This window comes from Panthera tigris, chromosome D1 (assembly GCF_018350195.1).
Source record: "Panthera tigris isolate Pti1 chromosome D1, P.tigris_Pti1_mat1.1, whole genome shotgun sequence".
In the NCBI taxonomy this organism is placed as follows: domain Eukaryota; kingdom Metazoa; phylum Chordata; class Mammalia; order Carnivora; family Felidae; genus Panthera; species Panthera tigris.
This window is the reverse complement of record NC_056669.1, coordinates 107,371,374-107,393,302: the sequence shown is the minus strand read 5'-3', so window position 1 is coordinate 107,393,302 and position 21,929 is coordinate 107,371,374. Positions and strand designations below refer to the sequence as shown.

The 21,929-nt window shown below is 59.1% G+C and overlaps 5 protein-coding genes across 6 annotated transcripts; 3 read left to right on the top strand and 2 right to left on the bottom strand.

The window, feature by feature from the left end:
* Window positions 1-816: 816 nt before the first annotated feature.
* Window positions 817-8,333, top strand: SYVN1 (synoviolin 1). Of its 2 annotated transcripts, XM_042958013.1 has the most exons (17): window positions 817-1,133; window positions 1,244-1,328; window positions 1,977-2,125; window positions 2,354-2,446; window positions 2,538-2,690; window positions 2,833-2,881; window positions 3,292-3,395; window positions 4,030-4,156; window positions 4,257-4,356; window positions 4,446-4,511; window positions 4,607-4,723; window positions 4,818-4,981; window positions 5,259-5,387; window positions 5,483-5,641; window positions 5,728-5,914; window positions 6,915-7,063; window positions 7,143-8,333. In XM_042958013.1, exons 3-17 carry the CDS (start codon window positions 1,994-1,996, stop codon window positions 7,247-7,249), a joined length of 1,836 nt encoding a protein of 611 aa, XP_042813947.1. In that variant the 5' UTR covers window positions 817-1,133; window positions 1,244-1,328; window positions 1,977-1,993; the 3' UTR covers window positions 7,250-8,333. The 2 variants fall into 2 exon arrangements, with proteins under 2 accessions (XP_042813947.1, XP_042813948.1); XM_042958014.1 differs by lacking the exon at window positions 1,244-1,328.
* Window positions 8,242-12,060, bottom strand: MRPL49 (mitochondrial ribosomal protein L49). Its single transcript, XM_007091904.3, has 4 exons — window positions 11,883-12,060; window positions 10,549-10,699; window positions 9,623-9,747; window positions 8,242-9,510 (listed from the first exon to the last, which is right to left on the bottom strand). Exons 1-4 carry the CDS (start codon window positions 11,958-11,960, stop codon window positions 9,364-9,366), a joined length of 501 nt encoding a protein of 166 aa, XP_007091966.1. The 5' UTR covers window positions 11,961-12,060; the 3' UTR covers window positions 8,242-9,363.
* A 72-nt stretch (window positions 12,061-12,132) lies between these two features.
* FAU (FAU ubiquitin like and ribosomal protein S30 fusion) lies at window positions 12,133-13,468 on the top strand. Its single transcript, XM_007091903.2, has 5 exons — window positions 12,133-12,230; window positions 12,489-12,571; window positions 12,666-12,810; window positions 13,076-13,131; window positions 13,297-13,468. Exons 2-5 carry the CDS (start codon window positions 12,497-12,499, stop codon window positions 13,420-13,422), a joined length of 402 nt encoding a protein of 133 aa, XP_007091965.1. The 5' UTR covers window positions 12,133-12,230; window positions 12,489-12,496; the 3' UTR covers window positions 13,423-13,468.
* Window positions 13,469-15,730: 2,262 nt separating this feature from the next.
* ZNHIT2 (zinc finger HIT-type containing 2) lies at window positions 15,731-17,104 on the top strand. Its single transcript, XM_042958315.1, has one exon. It carries the CDS (start codon window positions 15,849-15,851, stop codon window positions 17,043-17,045), a length of 1,197 nt encoding a protein of 398 aa, XP_042814249.1. The 5' UTR covers window positions 15,731-15,848; the 3' UTR covers window positions 17,046-17,104.
* A 115-nt stretch (window positions 17,105-17,219) lies between these two features.
* TM7SF2 (transmembrane 7 superfamily member 2) lies at window positions 17,220-21,909 on the bottom strand. The gene is made up of 10 exons (XM_042958049.1): window positions 21,687-21,909; window positions 21,105-21,301; window positions 20,967-21,021; window positions 20,402-20,596; window positions 20,216-20,319; window positions 18,702-18,821; window positions 18,446-18,614; window positions 18,165-18,245; window positions 17,947-18,069; window positions 17,220-17,628 (listed from the first exon to the last, which is right to left on the bottom strand). Exons 1-10 carry the CDS (start codon window positions 21,736-21,738, stop codon window positions 17,468-17,470), a joined length of 1,257 nt encoding a protein of 418 aa, XP_042813983.1. The 5' UTR covers window positions 21,739-21,909; the 3' UTR covers window positions 17,220-17,467.
* Between the last annotated feature and the right edge of the window lie 20 nt (window positions 21,910-21,929).

Below are 21,929 nucleotides of genomic sequence, written 5' to 3'. Positions count from 1 at the left end.
AACTGTAGTGCTTGGATGTTAAATGCGACGGAGGACAACGCAAGGCACAAATTGGGTGTATCGGCTTCATTCTGTCAACGAGCTGACTGGGTTGGCTGCGACTGCGACACAAACAAATACTACGCAGCTCAAGATCAGTAGTAGCTGCGATTACGGCCCGGGGCTGAACACAAGGAGAGCAAAGCTGTAGGCGCCGGGAAGCTGAAGTCAATCCCTTTGCATTGAACACCATCCCAACATTAGCTGGAATTAAAGGTCTGCCTTCTTAATCCCAGACACATCGGGCTGCCCCTCCTTTTGTGGCGCAGCAAATGTTCCCGCTGGGCAGACACAGATCACCCGCCCACGGACTGCGCCCCCCCTACCCCCCAACCCTGCCAGCTGTCCGCCCACTGGGGTTGGACCTAGACCTAGGCAACGCTGCCTTCCGTCCCTAGCAACCGCTCACCTGCTTTTCTCTTTCCACAGGCCAGCAAATGTCCTTCCTTTTCTTATTGGTCCGCGTAACTCTATCTAGGCCAATTAGTAGCAGCCACGGGGACCCAACTCACTCCCACACAAATCGGGGGTGATCGCGGAGAAGCAAATTTTTCTTTTCTGAACCCAGTTCTCCAAGGAAGCCTCTTATTTGTGAAGTTGTTGCGAAATCTTCTGGAATGAGACTCTAAAACATTTTATTTCTCTTAAACCCGTAATGCTTGTCCCTTGCACACTCCCCCTTCCAAGTGGTACGGCCCACACGAAGCTCCACCTTCCAGCCTCTTTGAGAGCCTGAGCCCTCCGCTAGGTTGAGTACACTCGGCGGCGGAGGCGATACCATCTTTGACGGATAGATGGGGGGACTCCAACTATCTCCCGGGTTGTCCTATTCCGCTCCGACCACCTCTCGCGTCTTTCGCTCCGGCCGTGGGCACGAAGCCTAGATACAGTGGCGGGACGACCGCTCCCGGCACCACGGACGGCGCGCGGGGCGGCCAAAGGAAGGGTGCACTTGGTACGATCCACGCCGCGCCCCGCCGGAAGTGAGGTGTCTCTCCCCCGAAGTTCCGGCTCGCAGGGGGTGGGGAGTGTTGTTAACCGGGGCCGCCTCCGCAGTCGCGGGGATTGAGCGGGCTCGCGGCGCTGGGCTCCTGGTGAGTCGGCCGGGGTGGGGCCCGGGTTGTGGTTGGAGTCGGGACCTGGGCCCTCCCCTTGCGGTCTCCGGGGTCGGCGCGCCCCCTCAGCCCCGCTTGCGGCTTGTCAGCTGGCGGTAGACCTCAGGCTCCCGTGCGGCCGCTCTCCGGAGGCTGGGCCCCACCTGCGACGTTCGCAGCTCCCGGAGCTTACAGGTGCGGGGGCGACCCGGGTCCCTCTCCGTGCCGCCGCTGCATCCCTCCAGTCGGCCGTTTCTCCGGTGCCCCGAGTGGACATTGCCCCGGCGGGTGGGGGACGCCAGGGTTCCAGGCTGACGTATCCCGCCCGCTCCCGCGGGGCGCGCGGCGGGGTTGCGCACCCCGGCCGAGCTGTCACCGGCGCTGTCGCCTGCCCGGCTGCGCCCCCCAGCGCCTGGCTTCTCCGAGTCCAGGCGGCACGTAACCGCTTCTGGAGATTTCTGCGTTTGCATCCTCTCCATCACCTTCACGGTAGAGCCCGTGGTAGCAGTTCTTCCTGCAACACGTTTGCCTTTCCCCGTTCCTCCCTGGAAGCGGTGGCTTGGCAGGCGGCGTGGAAAGAGCCCTAGATTTGAAACAAAACTGACCCAGGCTCCAGGCCTTGCGTCAGTCTGATCGCTTAACCCTTTTGAGCCTCCATTTTCTTGTTCGTAAAATGAGGGGGCGGGGGGCGTTTGCTGTATTTGACGTCATGATTGTGTGGGAGAGGTGAGGTGGGGTGGGGGGGTCTCTCCCTGGTGTTTAGTGACATCGCGCGCTGGGCACTGTTCAGGGTTTGCGCAGTGTGCGCAACACGCAGGTTATTCCTTCCCTGTCCCCACGCAGGTCTCCAGGCCGGAGCGATGTTCCGCACCGCAGTGATGATGGCGGCCAGCCTGGCGCTGACCGGGGCCGTCGTGGCTCATGCCTACTACCTCAAGCACCAGTTCTACCCCACCGTGGTGTACCTGACCAAGTCCAGCCCCAGCATGGCAGTGAGTTCAGGGCTCAGGGTGGGAGGAGCTCCCTGGGAGGGAAGGAGGAGTCTGCTTGAGACGGGGGCGGAGCTAGGGGTCAGGTAAGCGTGAGAGGCGTGAAGCTGCCACCAGCCGCCTAACTTTGAACGAATTGGGACGGGGGACATAGGGAGGTTCCGGAATCATGAGCCCCAGACATAGCAGAGCAGAAAGTGACCTCAAACCATAGCCTCTTCTCACTCCTAGGTCCTCTACATCCAGGCCTTTGTCCTTGTCTTTCTCTTGGGCAAAGTGATGGGCAAGGTGTTCTTTGGACAGCTGAGGGCAGCAGAGATGGAGGTAAGATGTTCACGACTCCCAAAAGTGAGGGCCAGGGAGCTGGGCAAGCAGAATGTCTTGAATTCCTCGTCCTTCTCTGCCCAATCCCCAGCACCTTCTGGAACGTTCCTGGTATGCCGTCACTGAGACTTGTCTGGCCTTCACGGTCTTTCGGGACGACTTCAGCCCCCGCTTTGTCGCACTCTTCACTCTCCTTCTCTTCCTCAAGTGTTTCCACTGGCTGGCTGAGGACCGTGTGGACTTTGTGAGTTGGGTCAGGGGGTTCTCAAAGCAGATGGGAGCCAGGGAGTGGCTTGGTAGGTGGGCTTGTGAAGTGAAGGCTGGGTGGGGGGGGTAGGGGGTGAGCCCCAGCCTTCCCGACAGGCCCCCTTTCTGCTCTGCCTCAGATGGAACGCAGCCCCAATATCTCCTGGCTCTTTCACTGCCGCATCGTCTGTGAGTGAGATCCGCGGGAAGGGAGAGGAGGGAGCTGGAGGGAGTAAGAGGCGCTGTGGAGGATTGGAACGTGATAAGTCACGAACTGCGGACCCGTGCCGTAGAGCGCAGGCTTCCCCCTCGACCCGCAGCTGTACAGGAAAGATAATTTGGGAAGTTAATTTGCATCCTCTCTGCCCTGTTCCACCCCAGGGCTTTTCAACTGTCCAGCCCCTCAGCTCTTCGCCTCCTCACCTGGAGCTCGGGCTGCTCTAAAACCCTCCTAGGCAAAACTGGAGCTCCCAGGGGGCCGGGGTCAAGCCACCTGACTAGATGGCTAGGGCTTGAGGGTGGGAGGTGTCTTAAAGCGGGAAGTGGCTGTCAGTCCCTGGGCTGACCCCACCAACCCCCTATTTGGGGGGTCCCCACAGCCCTTATGTTCCTCCTGGGTATCCTGGACTTCCTCTTCGTCAGCCATGCCTATCACAGCATCCTGACCCGTGGGGCCTCTGTGCAGCTGGTGTTTGGCTTTGAGGTAAAACTGGCTCGGGAGGCGGGGGGGACGAGCCTGAGGTGTCCCTGAGTGTGCCTCGGATAACCCAACAGCCCCTCCCCGGGCGCCTGTTCTGTGGCCAGGCCCGCGCGGGCCACCAAGGAGCAGCCGTCAGTCTCAGCTCCCGCCTCGTGCGCTCTCACGCCTAGGAGAGCGGGGGAGGCACAGAAAGAGGCGTGTGCGTCGGGGGAGCCCTGACCCGACGCTCAGGGAAGGCCTCCTGGAGGGCGACGCCAGAGGAGCTGGCTGTCGTTGGGACAGAAGCACTTAGATCGATGGACAGCTGGGGAGGGGTGTTCAGCGATAGCAGCTCACCGTACGCTAGACCCCGTGCTGAGCACCGGCTGCGTCTTTTAATCAGCAAAGCAACGTAGTCACTAAGGAACGTCTAATGCCGTCACTTGGCAGACAGGCAAACTGTCTGATGTTCCGAGAGGTCTGGTGAGCTGCTAGAAGTCAAACCAGCTAGTGAGTGCAGGCGCTCGGAAGACCCCAGCTGTGTCCAGTACCACGCTTGTGTCCTGGCACTCTGCTGTAGCGGCCTGGGTGTGGCAAAGGGTGACCGGAGCAAGGAGGTGTCGTGTGCTTAGGCCCCCGCGCCCCCTCCTCCCTCCAGTATGCCATCCTGATGACTATGGTGCTGACCATCTTCATCAAGTACGTACTGCACTCCGTGGACCTCCAGAGCGAGAACCCCTGGGACAATAAGGCCGTGTACATGCTCTACACGGAGCTGTTTACAGGTGAGAAGAGCCTGGGCCTCCCCTGACCTGGACCAGCGTCCCCAGCCCTGCCTCCCAGGCCCCGTGACTGCTGCTCTCTGCACCTCCCCTTGCCCCCCAGGCTTCATCAAGGTTTTGCTGTACATGGCTTTCATGACTATCATGATCAAGGTGCACACCTTCCCTCTCTTTGCCATCCGGCCTATGTACCTGGCCATGAGGTAAGCCCAGCTCAGCCCAGCCCGTCTTGCCCCTGCCCCACACCTGATTCTTCTCCCTCACCCAACTTTCACTGCAACTCTCCTTTCAGGCAGTTCAAGAAGGCCGTGACAGACGCCATCATGTCTCGCCGAGCCATCCGCAACATGAACACGCTGTAAGTGGGTCGGTCCAGCTGCTCTCCCTAGCTCCGCCCCAGGTTCCTCTGTCTCCACTTCCGGTCTGGACATACCCTTGGCCCGTCCTCACTAGGTATCCAGATGCCACCCCGGAGGAGCTCCAGGCAACGGACAACGTCTGCATCATCTGCCGAGAAGAGATGGTGACCGGCGCCAAGAGACTGCCCTGCAACCACATTTTCCATACCAGGTGGGAGGGGCCCGGGGAGCCTGACTGCAGGGGATGGGCTCTGGAAGGCAGGCTCCTGAGGACTTGCCGACCGTCGCCTGTTCTCGACCCCCAGCTGCCTGCGCTCCTGGTTCCAGCGGCAGCAGACCTGCCCTACCTGCCGTATGGACGTCCTTCGGGCATCACTGCCGACCCAGTCACCACCGCCCCCTGAACCTGCGGATCAGGGGCCACCACCTGCCCCTCATCCCCCACCACTCCTGCCCCAGCCCCCTAACTGTGAGTGGCCCCCTCATTTGGCCGTCCAACACACTGTTGAGTACTTGCCCGGAGCTGGGTAGGGGAAACACGGAGGTGAATCCTCCAGAAGCTCAGTCTGGGTAGGGGAGGGGGTCATAGAAAGAGACCTCCGTGGACTGAAGTCACGTGTCATCAGTGCTGAGCTCAGAGAGGCCCGTGGGAGCAGGGACAGAGTTCCTAACGACCGGTCTCTCACGCGTGATTCGGAGCTATCTCACTCCGGACCTTTCTTCACTGCCTCGTCCTCTCTCTGCAGTCCCCCAGGGCCTCCTGCCTCCCTTTCCTCCAGGCATGTTCCCGCTGTGGCCCCCCATGGGCCCCTTTCCACCCGTCCCGCCTCCCCCCAGCTCAGGAGAGGCTGCGGCCCCTCCACCCACTAGTGCAGGTGAGTCTTTTGGCTACTGCGACAGCCAGGGGGCGGGAGGAGTGGAGAGCGGAGGCCTCAGCTCTCACCGACTTCCTGTTCTCACTCCGTACCAGCCCTTTCTCGGCCCAGCGGAGCAGCCACGACCACAGCTGCCGCCGCCTCCTCCGCCTCTGCCTCGGCACCTGGCTCTGCCCCCGCCCCCGAGGCCGGCCCCGCTCCGGGCTTCCCCTTCCCTCCACCCTGGATGGGCGTGCCACTGCCTCCACCCTTTGGTAAACCGAGCCGCCCTCGGGGTTGGTCTGGAGGGATTTGGGCGTCGGGCCCGGGCCGCCCCGGCTGAGCCTCTGCCTCCCTCCAGCCTTCCCCCCGATGCCCGTGCCCCCCGCGGGCTTTGCCGGGCTGACTCCGGAGGAGCTGCGGGCTCTGGAGGGCCACGAGCGGCAACACCTGGAGGCTCGGCTGCAGAGCCTGCGCAACATCCACACCCTGCTGGACGCCGCCATGCTGCAGATCAACCAGTACCTCACCGTGCTGGCCTCCCTGGGGTACGTCTGCACGGGGGCCGGCGTGCGTGGCGGCAGCCTGGAGCTGCCAGCGAGGCCCGCAGCCCTGGTCCCGGGCCTTTCTCTTCGGCCACCCTGTGATGCCTGTTGGTTCGCGTCACCCGTGTGTAGGCGCAGCAGGATCTCTGGGTTTCTTGATGCCTCTGTTCTCTCGCTCCAGGGGGCCTGCCTGGGTCTCAGGAGGGCTGGTGTTTATTATTAGCAGAGAGTTGACTTTGAATCCTGCTCCTTTATATTTTTCTGTAGTCAGATCACTCATAATCGTCAGCGCTTTAGCTTATCACATACAGCTTTCTCACATGTGGTGGCTCTGTGCCCGGGAAACTGCCCCTGATCTGAGACCGCACGTAAGTCACCCAAGGGCACCTGGGTGCCTCAGTCAGACGTCCGACTTCAGCTCAAGTCACGATCTCACAGTTCATGAGTTCGAGCCCGGCATTGGGCTTGCTGCGGTCAGCACCGAGGCCGCTTCAAATCCCGTTCGCCCTCCGTCTGCTCTTCCCCTCCCCCCCGCCCCCAAAAAGTCACCCAGAACCAGCCTGGCCTAAGTGTAAGTTATGGTGCCCACCACTCATTTGCTTCGTGACCACTGTCACTTTAATCGAATAGAAGGGTCCTAGCTCCTATTCACGGGTCACACACACAGAGTGTCTGGCACACAGAGCACAGGCTCGGAGGGGAGTTTGAGTCTGAGCTACCTGAATACGGTTTTCTTCAGTGGAAAATCTTAGGTGGGAACTCTGTGAGGAGCCTGGCGCCCCGCTAGAGACCGCCGTTTACCAGTGAACAGGCCAGCGATTCTTGCCCGCACGTAGTCTAGTCTGTAGTATGGAATCCCGAGAACTCACACACGCTCGCTCGCGTCTGCTGCGGACTGAGGCTGCAGAGGTGCGCGCTCCACCCTGCAAGGCTCACCAAGCGCAGAATCTTCTCAATCGTGCCAGCATGTCCAGGCCTCCCCTCCCTCGTTTTTCTCTCCTAGGCCCCCCCGGCCTGCCGCCTCAGTCAGCCCCACTGAGGAGACCCCTGGAGTCGTCACTGCTGCCACCCCCACCAGCGTCCCCAGCTCGGAGGCCACCACCCCATCCCCAGGAGACTCCCCACCGGCCCCTGAACCTGACAAGCCTCCAGGTAGTCTCCGCGAGCGTGGGGAGGGGGTGGGGGTTGGGAGGGAAGTTCTCCGGGTTCCACTTCCGAACTCTGTCCCCAGCTCCCGAGTCCGTGGGCACGGAGGAGCTGCCTGAGGACGGGGAGCCTGACGCCGCAGAGCTCCGCCGCCGCCGCCTGCAGAAGTTGGAGTCCCCTGTTGCCCACTGACACGACCCCAGTCCTATTCCTGCCTCCACTCTCTTGAGCAGCCCTCGCTGTAACGTGTCCTGCCACCAAGTGCCAGCTCCCTCTGTGTGCACCAGGGAGTAAGAACCCCCAGCTCTGAGACAAAGGAGGTGGCATCCCCTAGGCCGAGTGGAAAGGAGCCTGAGGCCCCAGTTGACTCCAGCCCTTTCAGTCCCCGGCAGCCACGGGGATCTCGGGTCAGTCCCAGCCTTTCTTTCCAACCCGTCACCCTTTTCTGCTGGGGCCGTGAAGGCAGAAAGGCAGTCTCTGAGAAGCCCTCTACCCCCCTCTGGGAGAAGGGGCAGCCCTTCTAAGCCCACCTGTGTGCGTGTGTGTGTGAAGTCGCTTCAGTGCTGAACAGTATTAGCTCCCCGATCCCACGTGTGAACTTCAGGAGCTGGAGGCAGGCCAGGAACTTGCTTCCTGGGCCACCCACCAAGATTGGTACTGATTTCCCTTTTCTTACCCTAAACTCCCTAGAAGCTCTTTGTGACGGTGGCTGTGTCACTTACGCCCTGTGGTGTTTCCGCGTCTTAGTGGCAACCGCACAGCTCTGGGAAAGGCGTGCCGAGCAGGTGGGCAGCGTTGAGGTGTCCGTGCCCCTCTCCCTGCAGTTTGTCTAAAGTGAGACTTCCTGGTCTCACCCAGCAACCACTGCCCAGCCTCACTCCAGGCCGAGGGCTCGTGTGTCTGCCCCTGAACCACTGCAAGCCCCAGAATCTGTGGAAGGCCACTTCCCAACTTACAGAACTTGAGTTGAGAAGAATTGGAATTACTTCCTTGCCGGTGTCTCTTGGCTTAAATTTTGTCTTTGAACTTGAATGCTTGACCCTAGGAAAGAAGAGCAGGAGTGTCAGACTCCTGGTCTTTCCAGTTTAGAAAAGGCACTGGGCCAGGTAGGGACCACAGGAGCCGAGGCCTGCCTGCCCTTGTCTCTTTCTCCCTTGGTTTTGTGTTACAAGAGTTGCTGGAGACCGTTTCAGATGATTATTTAATTTGTAAATATTGTACACATTTTAATAGCTTAAATTGTATATACCGCCAAATAAAGACTTGCATTAATGACCGGTGGAGCTAGTGTCATGGGGTCAGTGTGCCGGGAGTGGTCGTCTTGCTCAGGCTGTAGACTGGAGAATCCCGGGGGGGGGGGGGTGACGGTTTCTTTAGACATTAAACCATTACAACAGTATCTCCATTTTCCAGATGAAGAAACCAAGCCCCAGAGAGTTAAGCTTTTAGAACTCCCAAGGACGGGGCAAGTGTGAAGGCCCACGGGCCCAGAGTGGGACGGGAATGATGACAGGGACAGAAGGCCAGCATCTTTCTTCCCGCAAAGGCCCTGACCACCCCGACACCAGGTCAGGAAGCTGGCAAGGATGGCTTGCTCCGCGCTGGACCGCTAGAATCTCCCAAGCACCCCCTCGTGGACAGACCAGCTAAAGCTAATCACTTAGCTTCCCGGAGCTAGAAACCTAGTCACGCCCAACTCTGGCCTAGAATGGAGCAAAGGCCACTGGGCCGCCTTCTCCAAGGGTGAAAAGAACGAGCCAAGGGGCTGACATGGGTGCTTTATGCCTATACCCAGGACCACACTGGGAACTGAAGACCTCTAGGGCCCACGCCTGAGTTCCCTGTGTCCTCCGTAGCCTCCACCAAGCCACGTCTGGCCTGGAGCAAGGGCTTAAGGATATTTGTGGTAGTGAGGGTCTGAGGGCCAAGGAAGGCAGGTGCTCAGTGCGTTTGCCCTGTGCCACCCTGCCCTGAACTGGATTGGGCTATTCCCCCAGAGGGGCAGTCAGCAACCTCCAGAATTTGAAGAGCTGAGCCCAGTGAGCTCCAATGAAGGCAGGGTCCAATGTCAGCCCGCCCCCAGTGCTGGCCCCTGTGTAGAGGGTCCCGTTCCCCCTTAATGTGAGCAAGGCCTGCTCTGAAGCCCTCAGCCCTCATTTAACCCGTCTACGCTCTCAGCCCTGCCATTTATACCTGCTGTCCTGGTTGGTCCTACAGCCATCTCCCTCCTGAGGCACCCCCACGCCCGCCCCCACCCCAGACTCTAGTTGTGGGGAATGCTGTCAGGCAGGCTGCTCAGGTGGGCCTCAGAAGCCCTTTTCCAGGAGCCAGGCTTTGAGCTGCTGGTCAAAGTAGCCCTTGACCCGCAGGGTACCTGTCACCTCATTGATCTGGGTGACCGGTGTCTTCCCGAGCAGTGGACTCAGAAAATCTTCCACATCCTTCTGCAGGGCCTGGGTGGGGAGAGGACAAATCAAGCCCGGTCAGACCGTCCCCTCTAGTAGACTCCCCATCCTTCAGCCCTGAAAAGGTCAGAATCGGGCCCTAACCCATCCCCTCGCTTACCCAGATGTCCCCCTCCACCTTTCGGATCACAGTCATCTGGCGGTTGCCATGTGTGATGTCCTTGTAGACAGGGATATTGTGCATACGAGAGCGCCTCACAAAGTAGGGCAGGTTAGGTGGGGGGTCTGTGACAGGAACAGTGAGAAGTCAAATCTCCCCAGGCTTTATGCCACCTTAGCCAACACCCTTCCCCTCACAGTCTACACAGAGTCAGTGCACCCAATGGCAAAGCCACCTCTAGATTTCAGATCGGAAGACCCGCTCTTTCCCTAAGTTTAGAGCCAGGACCAGATTGTTCACCCTGGTAATCTCGCAGGCCCAACACAGGGCCTGGCACCAGAAGGTGCTCAAGAAGAAACGAAGTTAGGGCCATGCCTCCCTGGATCCTCATCTGGGGCCAATCCTTGAACTTCTACCCTGGCAGAAAGAATCTCTGGCACAATGGGGATTTACAAGCACTGAACACCTACCTACCGCATGCTGGGCTCTGTGCTAAGCGCTTTATGGACTGAGCAGATTATCTCCATTTTGAGAAACCGAGTGACTAATGATCACGCTGGCAATGAATAACAGAGCCAGATTCGAACCCAGCACTGCCCAACTCCCAAGCTATGTTCTCAATTATGGTACGAGGCCTACTGGAGTCGGGGCATGGAGGTCCCAGCTCTTGGGTCTCCTCTCTTTGCTTCACTGTTCCTGAATGGGAAGACCTCATCCCAACAGCGTTGATGGATGGGTACTAGTAAAACAGGGCTGCATTCCCAGGCCCCTCCTTGAACATGAGATAGGTGCTAAGCCCTGAGTGCCCTCAACACAAGTCCTGAACCCACTGGGGAATCCAGAGCCTCAGCTGGGGAGGTACACCACGGCGGGGGGGGGGGGGGGGTTCCCTGTAGCTTCCAAGCCATCCCCATCACCCAGCTCACCTCTGGGTGGCTGCCAGCCACTAGGAGTGGGATAATGTTCATGCTTTGGGGGCTTCGGGATGCGGGTAGGGGGTAACAGGCGCTCCACAAACTGGTATTCATCCACAGACTCCACAAAGCTGGGGTAATCAGGAGGCCCCTGGGTCTGGCTCTGCGGCCAAAATCAAAAGCAAACAACCGTTGCTCTGCTGGCCCAGCCACCATACACCCACCCACCACAGGAGAGGCACAACTTCAGTAGGTAGAAACACTACAGGTGCAGAGACTGGGATAAATAAAAGACTGGAGGTAGGAAAGCATCAGACTTCAGTTTGCCAGGGTAGAGGTAGGACTGGAAAAGAAGTTCAGGCACTCTGAAGCATCTGCCTCTCTTGGGATTTCTGTGGGACTCAAAACCCAAAGCCAAATCACTGTCAGTCTGACCAGTACAGCATTTTTCAGTATTTTAAAGTTTCCTCTAGGGGCGCCTGGGTGGCTCAGTCGGTTAAGCCCCCGACTTCGGCTCAGGTCATGATCTCACGGTCCGTGAGTTCGAGCCCCGCGTCGGGCTCTGTGCTGACGGCTCAGAGCCTGGAGCCTGTTTCAGATTCTGTGTCTCCCTCTCTCTCTGACCCTCCCCCGTTCATGCTTTGTCTCTCTCTGTCTCAAAAATAAATAAACATTAAAAAAAAATTTAAAAAAAAATAATAAAGTTTCCTCTAAACATCCTGCTGAAATATTCTAGTTCTGGATGAGGCACTTTCAGCAATCTTGATAATGCCACTCACAATCATCTGACGTGACCCTCGCTTACCTGGAACGTTTTGGCCTCATATAAACACCATCAGGCATTGGACTAAATGTATTATGGGTATTGTTTTGAGTTAATTCCTCCAATGACACAGTAAGGTATTTTATTACCTTTTTCCATCTAGGAAAAATTAAGACATTAATAAGCAGTCTACCTAAGGTAACTCTCCGCTGTCTCTCCATCCTCCAACAGATAATCCTGGAGTCCTTATGGGCCCCGGGGTTACAAGCAGAATGAAGTGGCCTGTATATCATGAACCCCAGGTTCCCTAAGTGTCGCCAAAGATCTGGGGCCGACCCCTACCCTGTGAAACGGGTATCCCTTTTCAAAATTAGGCAGCAAGCGATGAAGTGTAGCCTCTCCCAGTTCTGACCAACCCGAGCTGTCCACCAATCAGGATCCAAGCCCCACACACAGGGGCGCGTTGTCAGCCCTGCACCTCAACCTTGCCTCTCAACCTTGTATGTGAGCTCCAGGGTTACAGGAGTAACAACCAGACTCACCCGCAGCCCTCTTCCCCCACCTCCAGGCTCAGCGCCCTCACCAGCCACCGTAGCCCGCAGCCCGGCTGGACGCCGGTTCTCCAGCCCCTCAGCGAAGCTCGGAACAAGGACGCTGCCATCTTGCACCGCTCCCGTACACTGGCCTTCTGCGCGCGCAACCGGCCTGGTTCCGCCCCTTCGGGGGCGCACCGCCCCGGACCGAAAGAACGCCTGCGCAAAGCGTAAAGAGGCGGAGCTAGGACTGCGGTGGGCCGTACAAAAGCCAGAGACCTTCGCGGTCGCTCAGCAGTGACGTAGCACGCAGCAGGCGGTGAGGACGTGCGAGCCCTTCCTCCTTCCTCTTTCTCGACTCCATCTTCGTGGTTACGGCTGCGGTGGCCGTAGTTCAGGTAAGATTTGGGTCCCCGCTGGATCTGGAGAGCTTAACAGTAGGTTGGCCGCGAGATCAGAGGGCACGGGAAAAGTAGAGGCAGAGGGGCTGTTCTGAGGGCCAAGTTCTGTTCCCCACCCGACCTCCCTGAAAGGCCCGGCCTTACCCACGTGAGATCCCGCGACCACCTAAATCCCAGAGCGATCGGCCCCGGCCCGCCACGCATCCCCCGACCCCTCTAGAGCATTGTTTCTCATACAAGCCTTTCTTTCTTCAGTCGCCGACATGCAGCTCTTTGTCCGCGCCCAGGAGCTACACACCCTCGAGGTGACCGGCCAGGAGACGGTCGCCCAGATCAAGGTAAGGCTGCTTGGTGCTTCCTGGTCTTCATCCTCTTTTTTTTTTCAATCTCCCCTCCCGCGAGAACGCTGATGAATCTTCTTTTTCCCGGTAGGCTCATGTAGCCTCTCTGGAGGGCATCGCTCCAGAAGATCAAGTCGTGCTCCTGGCGGGCACGCCCCTAGAAGATGAGGCTACCCTGGGTCAGTGTGGAGTGGAGGCTCTGACCACCCTGGAAGTAGCCGGCCGCATGCTTGGAGGTGAGTTGGGGAGGATTGTCCTTTGAACTGTTTGTAAGCTCATAACGAGTGTGGGCTGTGGAGTTCATGGTCCTCAATCCAGGGTGGTTCTTGTTTACCTCCCTCAGAAGGAACTCCTGAGAGGTCCGTGGGAGACTGAGCCAGAGCCTAGTTCTCTTTTCAGTCATTTATTAGACCCTATAAAGGCTTGAATTGAGAGAGAGAGGATTCTGCTGGGTGGGGCCTTGTTGCTCCCCTAACTGTTGGCTGTCCTTTACCATCGCAGGTAAAGTCCATGGTTCCCTGGCCCGTGCTGGGAAAGTAAGAGGGCAGACTCCTAAGGTAGGTGAGAGTATTGGTTCGGAATTCGTTTTGTTTTGTTTTGCTTCTATCAAAGTTAAGCCAAGACCTTTGGTCTTTCCTCTTGTCTGCCTTCTTCCTGGAGTTAGGCTGAGGGAAAGCATGGAAGAGGTCAACCAGGGTCTGATCGTTCCTTCCTTTGCCCAGGTGGCCAAGCAGGAGAAGAAGAAGAAGAAGACAGGTCGTGCCAAGCGGCGGATGCAGTACAACCGGCGCTTTGTCAACGTTGTGCCCACCTTTGGGAAGAAGAAGGGCCCCAATGCCAACTCTTAAGTCTGTCATGATCCTGGCATTCCCCAATAAAGCCACTTAGTCCAGACATCTCATAGTTTCACCTTCACTTGCAGGGCTTCGGGAGGATATGTGGCTCCCAGGGTCGGTGGTGTGTTCATTAGTTTCTTGGCACCGTCTAGTTGGAAGAGGCAGGGACCCTTGGGCTGGCATGGGCAAAAAGTGACAAACTACAAGAAAAGGCTTGCCATGAAAATAATTCGGTAATTCTCCCGAGTCCTTTTTTGTTCTTTAAACAGAAGGTGGCAAGAATCATGGGAGGATTATGGAGGCCGTGGTAAAGGAGAGGGGTTTGAATAGTAGATCTATTAGGAAGGCCATTCTGACCTTCCCTTGGAGTTGGGACCAGCTATGTATGGCCTTAGTGGAGTCCTTGGCAAGGGTCTGGCCTGTCCCCACTTTAGAAAGGTGGGGTGACCCGATTGGGTGGAGGCCAGTGACTTGGGCAAAGCAGTGTAAAGAATTCACCCCAGGCAGAACAAAGGAGATAGAAGTTTATTGAACACAGTGCAAGGGAGGGAGGACGGGGATAAGGTGAGGAGGTAGGGGAATGTATGGAATTTTCTTTTTTTGGTACCTGTGCCTGGTTGCAAGTAGCCCATTGGTCAGCCAAGATGTATGGATATTTTGAGCTGGGTCATCTGATGGGCCTGTTTGTTGCCCAAAAGCGGCTTGTACAGAAAGCATTGCCTGATTACTTTGGCACTGTGTAACTTTGCTCCCCTAATCACAGGTCAGGTGGGTTGTTTCTGTGTTCCCAGAAGCGGAATTCTCTGGGATTCATTTCAAGGTCCCTTAGCTATGTGGGTACCCACTTGTTGTGACAAGGTTTTTCAATCTGCTTGTTCTTGGAATACAGTATAACGAGGTAAAGACCTCGGGATCTAGACTTGGACTGCCTTGAGTTTTAATCCTCGCTGCATTTATTTTCTGACTGACAAACTACTTATTTAATCTCTGTCATCATCAGAGTTGCTGTGGAGACTAATAAAGGATGTGAAAGACTGAGATCAGTACTTGCCACATAGAAAGTGTGCAAGTATATTGGCTATTTTTATCTCTAGTAATCTTTCTAGAAAAAAGACGTCCCCTCCCTTCTAGGAGTTTGGATTCTCGTGGGCTAAGTGCAGAAGCTAGTTAGTTTCAAGGGCTAGAGCCTCAAAGTCAGCAGGGTGTTGTCATGAAAGGGGCAGTGGGTGGTGGGCAGACATAACATCATAGGGAAGGGCTCTGAAGATGGGATGTGTGACACCTGAAGCAACCTGTCAAGTGAGATGACCAGAGTTCCAGCCAGGAGAACTGTGTGCAAAGCTGTGTGATATTGTTAACGTGGAGAGGAGTTTGGGTTTGAGTCCAAGTGCCAATGGAACGTCGCCCGAGTACAGGGAAAGGTTTTAAGCAAGTGCGTGATGTGATCTGACTTGTGATCCAGTACTTTCTCTGCCTGATTTTTCCGGACAGCTGGCAAGAACAGAAACCAGTTAAGGGACCAGTAGCTTAGACCAGTGGTTGTGAGGATGGAGAGAAAAGAGCAGACTTGAAGGTCCTCAAATCCATCCAGATCTTGATAGGGAAGGAAGTGATCCATATTGAGATAAATACAACTTACTGAGGCTGGGACTAGATGTGAGGTGAGGGGCTAAAGAACCAGAGCTCACTTTGATGGGTGCCATGGCTCGTCTTCAGGACGCTTGCCACGGTTTGTGTGGGTTATCACGCCCACTCGACCACAAATAAGCTCCTTTAGGACAGGGACCACATCTCTGCCCCTCAATGTGATTCTGGAACCTACTGTGGATTCTGCCCTTAAAAGTTGGATAAACCACAGATTAGGAGGGGGAATAAAACAAGTTCAGTCTTAAAAATTGCTTTCTTCTCCAGAGGGGAAACGCCTCCAACACACACACACACACACACACACACACACACATTGTAGGCCAAGTAGTCTACATCCTTTTTCTACTCCGCTTTGTCTGTGTCCCCTAGTTAGAATGGCTACCCTCCCAGCGCAGGGACGCACCTCATCCCCCGAGGGCCTGGGGCAATTAGCCGCCTAGAGTAGGTGCCTCGCCGAGGATGAATTTCCGCCACCGCGCTTTCTGGTGCCAAAAAGGGAGCCACTAGGGGGCGAGCTGGTACCAGCGGAGCTCCCGCCTAGCGCGCTTGCGCTCTCTGCTCACCGCTCGGGGCGGGGCTTGTGCGTCAGGACCCGCTCCTGCGCTTGCCCGAGTCCTACTTGACCGAGAGGTGGGGTTTGGCTCCCGAGTGTGGGCGGAAGTTGCCGAGAGTCCTCGGCAGCTCTGGCTACGCCCCGTTGGCCTCCCTCGGAGGCGGAAGCAACCGCTTAGCGCCGGAAGTCGCCCCGCGCCGCCTCGCGTGTTCGCGAGTGGCACGGAGCGCCGGTTGCCATGGAGCCGGCCGGGCCGTGCGGTTTTTGCCCGGCGGGGGAGGCCCAACCAGCGCGCTACACCTGCCCTCGCTGTAATGTGCCCTACTGCTCGCTGCGCTGCTACCGGGCGCATGGCACCTGCGCCGAAGACTTCTACCGGGACCAGGTGCTGGGGGAGCTCCGCGGCCGCAGCGCCTCGCCCAGCCGCCTGGCCAGCGCCCTGCGGCGGCTGCGTGAGCAACGCGAGACCGAGGACGACCCGGAGGACGCAGGCCTCAGGCCTGGCCCGGCGCCCGGCGGCCTCTCGGGGCTCTGGGAGCTCCTGGCCCCGGCCGAGAAGGCGGCCTTCGAGCGGCTGCTGAGCCGGGGCGAGGCCGGGCGGCTGCTGCCCCCATGGCGGCCGTGGTGGTGGGGACGCGGGGCCGGGCCGCGGCTCCTGGAGGAGGTGGGCGATGCTGCGGGCGGTGACCCCGTGGGGCTGGAGCCCACCCCCGCGAGGGCGCCACCGGAACCCGTGAAGGAGGCCGACGCCGAGCCATTTCTCGGAGACGCCCCCGAGGCCTGCGCGCCCACCGTGCCCACCCGGATCCCCACGCTGGCCAGCCTGAGCCGTGGCCCGGCCTCGCCGCTCGTGCGCTTCCAGCTGCCCAACGTGCTGTTCGCCTACGCACACGCTCTTGCCTTGTATCACGGCGGCGGCGACGACGCCCTGCTCTCCGACTTCTGTGCCACGCTGCTCGGCGTTTCCGGCGCCCTGGGTGCGCAGCAGGTCTTCGCCTCGGCCGAGGAAGCCCTGCAGGCCGCAGCCCGGGTGCTCGAAGCCGGCGAGCATCCTCCCGGGCCCCTGGGCACACGGGGCGCCATGCGCGAGGCCGCCCTCATCCTGATGGGCGAGGGCCCGGCCAACCAGAAAGGCTACACGCTGGCGGCACTGGGGCACCTGGCGCGGACCCTGGGCCAGGCCCGGAGGCAAGCTGTGGCTACCGAAGAGCGAGATCGTCTCTACCGGGCGCGGAAGAAGTGCCAGTTCCTGCTGGCTTGGACCAATGAAAATGAGGTGGCCCTCACGCCCCTGGCTCTAGACTGTGCCAGGGCCCACCGAGCCCACGCTGTGGCCGCCGAGGAGGTGGCAGCCCTCACCGGGGAGTTGGAGCGGCTTTGGGGAGGCCCCCTGCCACCTGCTCCAAGAATTCTCATTGAGGAACTCCCTGGCTGAACAGGGATCTCCATGTCATCAATAAAGCCGCGACTGGTCTGCCCTGGCAGCGGTGCCCATTTCTGAGTAACAGCTGTTGTCCCGCCCCCTCTCCCCTCCCCCACCCCCAACCCTGGGGCCCACAAACCACCTCTCAGCTTCTCCCAGATCAGAGCTGACCCAGCCGGTTTTTAAACACCCTAACCCCAGAAAGGGAGAGAAGTGGTACCAAGGGTTCCAGATGTTTATCCGAGGAGGACGAGCAGCCCCTCCACCCCCATTGAAGCACTGGCTTCATTTCTCCTCTCTCCGGAGCACCTCCCTGAGGCTGTTCACCCCTGCCTGTGGGAGCTCAGAGCAGGGGAGGGGTCCAGGCTCCTGGTGCTGCGTGCGCTGACGGGCGGGTGGGCACGGGCCCCCGCCCGGGGTCGGTGGAGCTGGCTTCAGTAGACGTAGGGCAGGATTCGGTAAGGCACGCGCCGGCAGTACTCCTGCCAGGCCAGGCCGTACTTCTGTAGGCACTGCTGTTCATCCCGGGCCTCCCGGTGCACCAGGAGCGCCGTGAAGTAGAGGAAGTAGAAATAGGGCAGCAGGTGAGACACCCCTGTAGGGGAGGGGAGGCTGTGATCCCTCAGCAGCGCCCCTCCTCCCCGCCCCAGTTCACAGAGGTTTCCACACCCACTGGCTCTCGGGGATCCCGGGGCTCTATGGTGAAAGGTCCCGGTTTGCAGCAAGGCGCTGGCACAGCTTAGGTCGGATGGAGGTCGGCCCCGGCCACTCAGTCCATCCCCAGCTCCCTGACGGCTCCCTCCACCGGGCGCACCCCTGCTCTGCATTCCACACCCAGACTGGGCCTCCTGTGTTCACCATCTCTGCCCCTCGCACGCGTGGTGCCCGCCCTGTGCCCACCCGAGCCGCTCACCGCAGGGCAAGGACCACGCCAGAGCCATGATGAGGTCCCCGAGGTAGTTGGGGTGGCGGACCATACCCCACCACCCGGACACCAGCAGCTGCCGCCCCGTGGCCGTGGGGATGGTCTCGAGGCCTGGGGAGAGACAGGGCATGAGGGGGCGGGGGGGACTGCTGGAAGCCCAGCTGTCCTTGACACTTCACTCATGGCAGCCCGGGAACCCAGCTCACCAGCCACTCTGGGGTCAGAAGGATTCTTTCGGAAGGTGTTCTTCTGGGAATTGGCTCTTCGGAAGATGTAGTAACCAAGAGCTAGGGGAAAGCACGGAGTGGTCAGGGCTGAGGGTTAGAGCCTACCTGACCCTGACCCTCCCCGCACAGCCCCGGAGACCTCGGACCCAGGCCTCCCCAAGCCCCGGCTTTAGAGACGCGCCTGAGGCTTAGCACCTACCAGGTGCTGAATAAACGTGACATGAACGAATGACAGGGGGAGGAGCCCCTTCCAGACTGACCGTTGATGAGACAGATGGCGGAGGCCATGGGCAACCCCAGGGGCTGCGGGTGGTGCAGCAAAAATTGGGCCTGCAGGCTGTAAGTGAAGGGTACCCAGGCCAGGTCCCCAAAGGCCAGCATGAAGCCAAACCCGTCGTGCGTGATGTCCATGGTGGTGAGAACAGCCTCCTGCAGGGACGGGACCCAGACACACTGGCTCAGTCCCCACGAGGTCCTCAAATGCCCTCCCCGCCTCTCCGCCCAGTCGGGCCTCACCTCATGCCAGAGAGCATCACCCACATAGAGTAGCTGGAAGCCGTTGACCAGCCACATGGCCAGTGAGGGACTCCCCCGAAGTTCCGCTTCCTGAATCAGCAGGGCCAGGTTGATGAGGACCTGGGGTCGTGGGGGAAGGAGAACAGGGCAGTGTGTCCCCAGCCCGTCTCTACGGAGGTGGCAGCACCTACGTGGGAGAGGGGCCAGCCTTTCCCCTTACAGCTCTCAGTCCTCAGGCCTTTGTTGAATGGATCCAGGCCCTGTACCCAGGGGAAAGACTGCAATAGATGCTTCTGGAAGCGCTCCCTGCCTGTTGGCTGACTCTTGCCTCATCCTATAATATTCCTTTTGGGAGAGCAACAGACAAGGATTAGAACAGATGTGGTTTGGGGGCGCCTGGGTGGCTCCGTCGGTTAAGCGTCTGACTCTTGATTTGGGCTCAGGTCACGATCTCACAGTTTGTGAGTTCGAGCCCCACGTCAGGCTCTGCGCTGACGGGGCGGGGCCTGCTTGAGATTCTCTCCCTGCCTCTCTCTCTCTCTGCCCCTCCCCCGCTCACTCTCTCTCAAAAATAAATAAACATTAAAACACACACACACACACACACACACACACACAATCTTTAAAACAGACCTAGTTTTGAATCTCAGCTTTGCGACTTGGGCAAGCTGCTGACCCTCTTCAAAGCCTCCTTTCCCCCACCCCATGTGGGAAATGATCGTGGACCCGCCTTATGGAGCTGAGGACCAGTGGACCTGACGCATGGACAGCACGAAGCACGATGAGTCTGGCACCCAGGAAACACTCAGTAACGGCTGGCTGGCAGCCAGCCTGTGCCGAGCGCCCCATTCTGGTAGCGGTGGCTTTGGTGTCGCCGTTAACGTCCCCGCTTCTAATCCCCACAAGAACCTCAGCAGGAAGCTCTCTGACTTTATTCCATTTCACACATGAGGAAATGGCCTCAGAGGCCAGAGAGACCTTGCCCGAGAGACCCTTTGGGAAATCTTGACCACAGTCCAGCATGGGGGATTACAACCGAAAACCACAGTTGGCATGTCATCAAGGCCACTGGTGATGACCAGGTTGCCGCACCCAGTGACCAGTCTTAAGTTGGGCACCGCTTGGACCGGCAGGCAGCATAGCATCACCCTGTCCTGTCCTCAAAATAGATCTTGAACTTGACTGCTTTATTGAAAGTTGCACCTGCTCACGTAACTCCCTCCGTGCCTTTTCTCCCGAGCCATGCTATATATTTTTTACTTCTGTTTTGTCTGCCTTCCCCAATAGAGGGTAGGCTCCATGGGGACAGAGATTTTTTTTTTTTTTTTTCCTTGCTTTCCTGTAACTTTTTCTCCTTTGTCTCCTTGGACCTAGAGCAGTGCCCAGGGCACACAGTGGACTCAACAAATATTTGTGGAATGGATGATTAATGGTTTACATCTGCACAGCATTGGCCCTGCCTGCCTCAGCAAGCTCATCCATCCCACCCCTCCCCTTAGCCGGGCCCAGCATACCCAGCCGATGAGGCCAGGCCGCAGTTCACAGAAATATTTGAAGTCAAAGGAACAGATGCGCGGGTTGAGCTCCCGTCCCAGGAAAAAGTCGTAGATGGGGTTGCCTGGAGAACAGCCGAGGGATGAAGGCGCGAGCGAAAGCACCCCCACCGGCCCCCATCCGCTCCCTACCGGGCCCCCTCTCACCTGAGGTCCCCCCAGGTGCCAGGGCGGAGGGAGGGACTCCCAGAGCCTTCAGGTAGAGAAGGAAGCTGAAGATTAAGGCGGTGAGGGTGGCCGCAAACGCCAAGGGCACGAGCATTTCCGGAAGCGCCCCCAGAGGCAGCCCCGCGGACACTGCCAAGCCCACCAACAGGGCCGTCAGCACCAGGGCCTGGAAGCCTGAACCGCAGTCCACAATGAGTCCTGGGGGCTGCGCCCCTACACCCCTGCTCTCCCCCTCCATGCCACCCCCACCCCCACCCCAACACACACACACACAGTCCAAAGCCCAGGAAGGTCAGGGACCTTGCCCTTGGCTTTCAGTGGGTCACACCGACCACTACTCTGGTGCACAGAGTAGCAGCAAATGCTGCGGGTAGGGGTGGAGGAACAAGGGACGTGCAGAGGGACAGTGAGATCCCCCACGTCGGCCTGGGCACATGGCATGAAATGGGCATCTATCGGAGCTTGGGGTCGGGGGCTAATCGCCACTGGGCCTGGATCTCCACCCCCACCGGGCACAAATCCGGCGCAAGGATCCCCCAGGCACCGTTAATGGGGTAGCGCAGGCGACTCTTGTCCTTCAATTCCAGCCCCTCGGCCACCTGCAGGCACAAAGGGACTCTGTAAGGGGGGAGTGTGCCTTCTCTCTGGGGGCGCCCCCTCCCTCCGCCCGCCGAGTCCGCACCTTGCGCGCCGGCAGTAGGTAGAGAGCCGCCTGAAGGCCGAGCCAGGCGAGCCACAGCAGCAGCACCCGCGGGCTCCACAGCACATCGGGACCCGGCAGGTAGGGGGGTGGGCCCAGCAGGCGCGCCGGGCCCGAGCGGGCCACCAGGAGCAGGTGGAACATGGTGGCGGGGAGCAGCACCATCAGCGCCGCGGCGCCTGGGGAAGGGGGCGGTCGCGTCGGGGGTCCGCTCCGCAACTCGCCCACGGCACCCGCAGGCGCCCTGTTGCCTCCAGGGCCCCCTCAGCATTCCCACTGCCTTCTTCCATATCCCGTCCTCAGCCCTCAGCCCCTTCCCTGGCTTCCACCTTGGTCCCCGCCCCCACGCTCGCCCAAGGATCCTCCCCCTGCTCCCCATCCTCCACTCCTTAGATGCCGCACTCTGCAGCCGTCTCCCCAGACACTCCCCCCACCCCCCACCAGACCCCTCTGCCTCGGGACACCCTTCAAAGCCTTCCATTCTCAGACCCTGCACCCTCCCCCATCTCTCAGTTCACCCCGTACCCGCCGAGCCTCTGGTCCCAGCCCCGCCAGCCCCATTACCCAGGGGTCCCCCGAATTCCAGCGGAGCCCGGGAGCCCTGAGGATAGGCCATGGTCTCCACTCCACCCGGGGCCGGGGGCACACAAGCGTCCGTCAAAGGAACACCGTCCACCCCATCCCCCAGGAGATGAGCTTGGTGACGCAGAGGATCGGCCCGCTTCACGCAAGCACCTGCTTGGTCCCCGAGCTCGGACTACAAGCGCCCGAGCGCCGAGGTCTTTAAATGGACCCGCCCCCGGCCCA

Excerpts from the sequence above, each read along its gene's own strand:
- SYVN1 (XM_042958014.1), top strand. The coding sequence starts at position 1,994 with ATGTTCCGCACCGCAGTGATGATGGCGGCCAGCCTGGCGCTGACCGGG. Across the intron at positions 2,126-2,353 it reads AGTCCAGCCCCAGCATGGCA|GTCCTCTACATCCAGGCCTT; the intron begins GTGAGTTCAGGG and ends TCTCACTCCTAG. Across the intron at positions 5,388-5,482 it reads CCCTCCACCCACTAGTGCAG|CCCTTTCTCGGCCCAGCGGA; the intron begins GTGAGTCTTTTG and ends ACTCCGTACCAG.
- MRPL49 (XM_007091904.3), bottom strand. The coding sequence starts at position 11,960 with ATGGCAGCGTCCTTGTTCCGAGCTTCGCTGAGGGGCTGGAGAACCGGC. Across the intron at positions 9,748-10,548 it reads TGGCTGGCAGCCACCCAGAG|ACCCCCCACCTAACCTGCCC; the intron begins GTGAGCTGGGTG and ends TTCCTGTCACAG. Across the intron at positions 9,511-9,622 it reads AGGTGGAGGGGGACATCTGG|GCCCTGCAGAAGGATGTGGA; the intron begins GTAAGCGAGGGG and ends CTCCCCACCCAG.
- FAU (XM_007091903.2), top strand. The coding sequence starts at position 12,497 with ATGCAGCTCTTTGTCCGCGCCCAGGAGCTACACACCCTCGAGGTGACC. Across the intron at positions 12,572-12,665 it reads AGACGGTCGCCCAGATCAAG|GCTCATGTAGCCTCTCTGGA; the intron begins GTAAGGCTGCTT and ends TTTTCCCGGTAG. Across the intron at positions 12,811-13,075 it reads AGCCGGCCGCATGCTTGGAG|GTAAAGTCCATGGTTCCCTG; the intron begins GTGAGTTGGGGA and ends TTACCATCGCAG.
- ZNHIT2 (XM_042958315.1), top strand. The coding sequence starts at position 15,849 with ATGGAGCCGGCCGGGCCGTGCGGTTTTTGCCCGGCGGGGGAGGCCCAA.
- TM7SF2 (XM_042958049.1), bottom strand. The coding sequence starts at position 21,738 with ATGGCCTATCCTCAGGGCTCCCGGGCTCCGCTGGAATTCGGGGGACCC. Across the intron at positions 18,822-20,215 it reads GGCCTGGCCTCATCGGCTGG|GTCCTCATCAACCTGGCCCT; the intron begins GTATGCTGGGCC and ends CCACGACCCCAG. Across the intron at positions 18,246-18,445 it reads CGCCATCTGTCTCATCAACG|CTCTTGGTTACTACATCTTC; the intron begins GTCAGTCTGGAA and ends GCTTTCCCCTAG.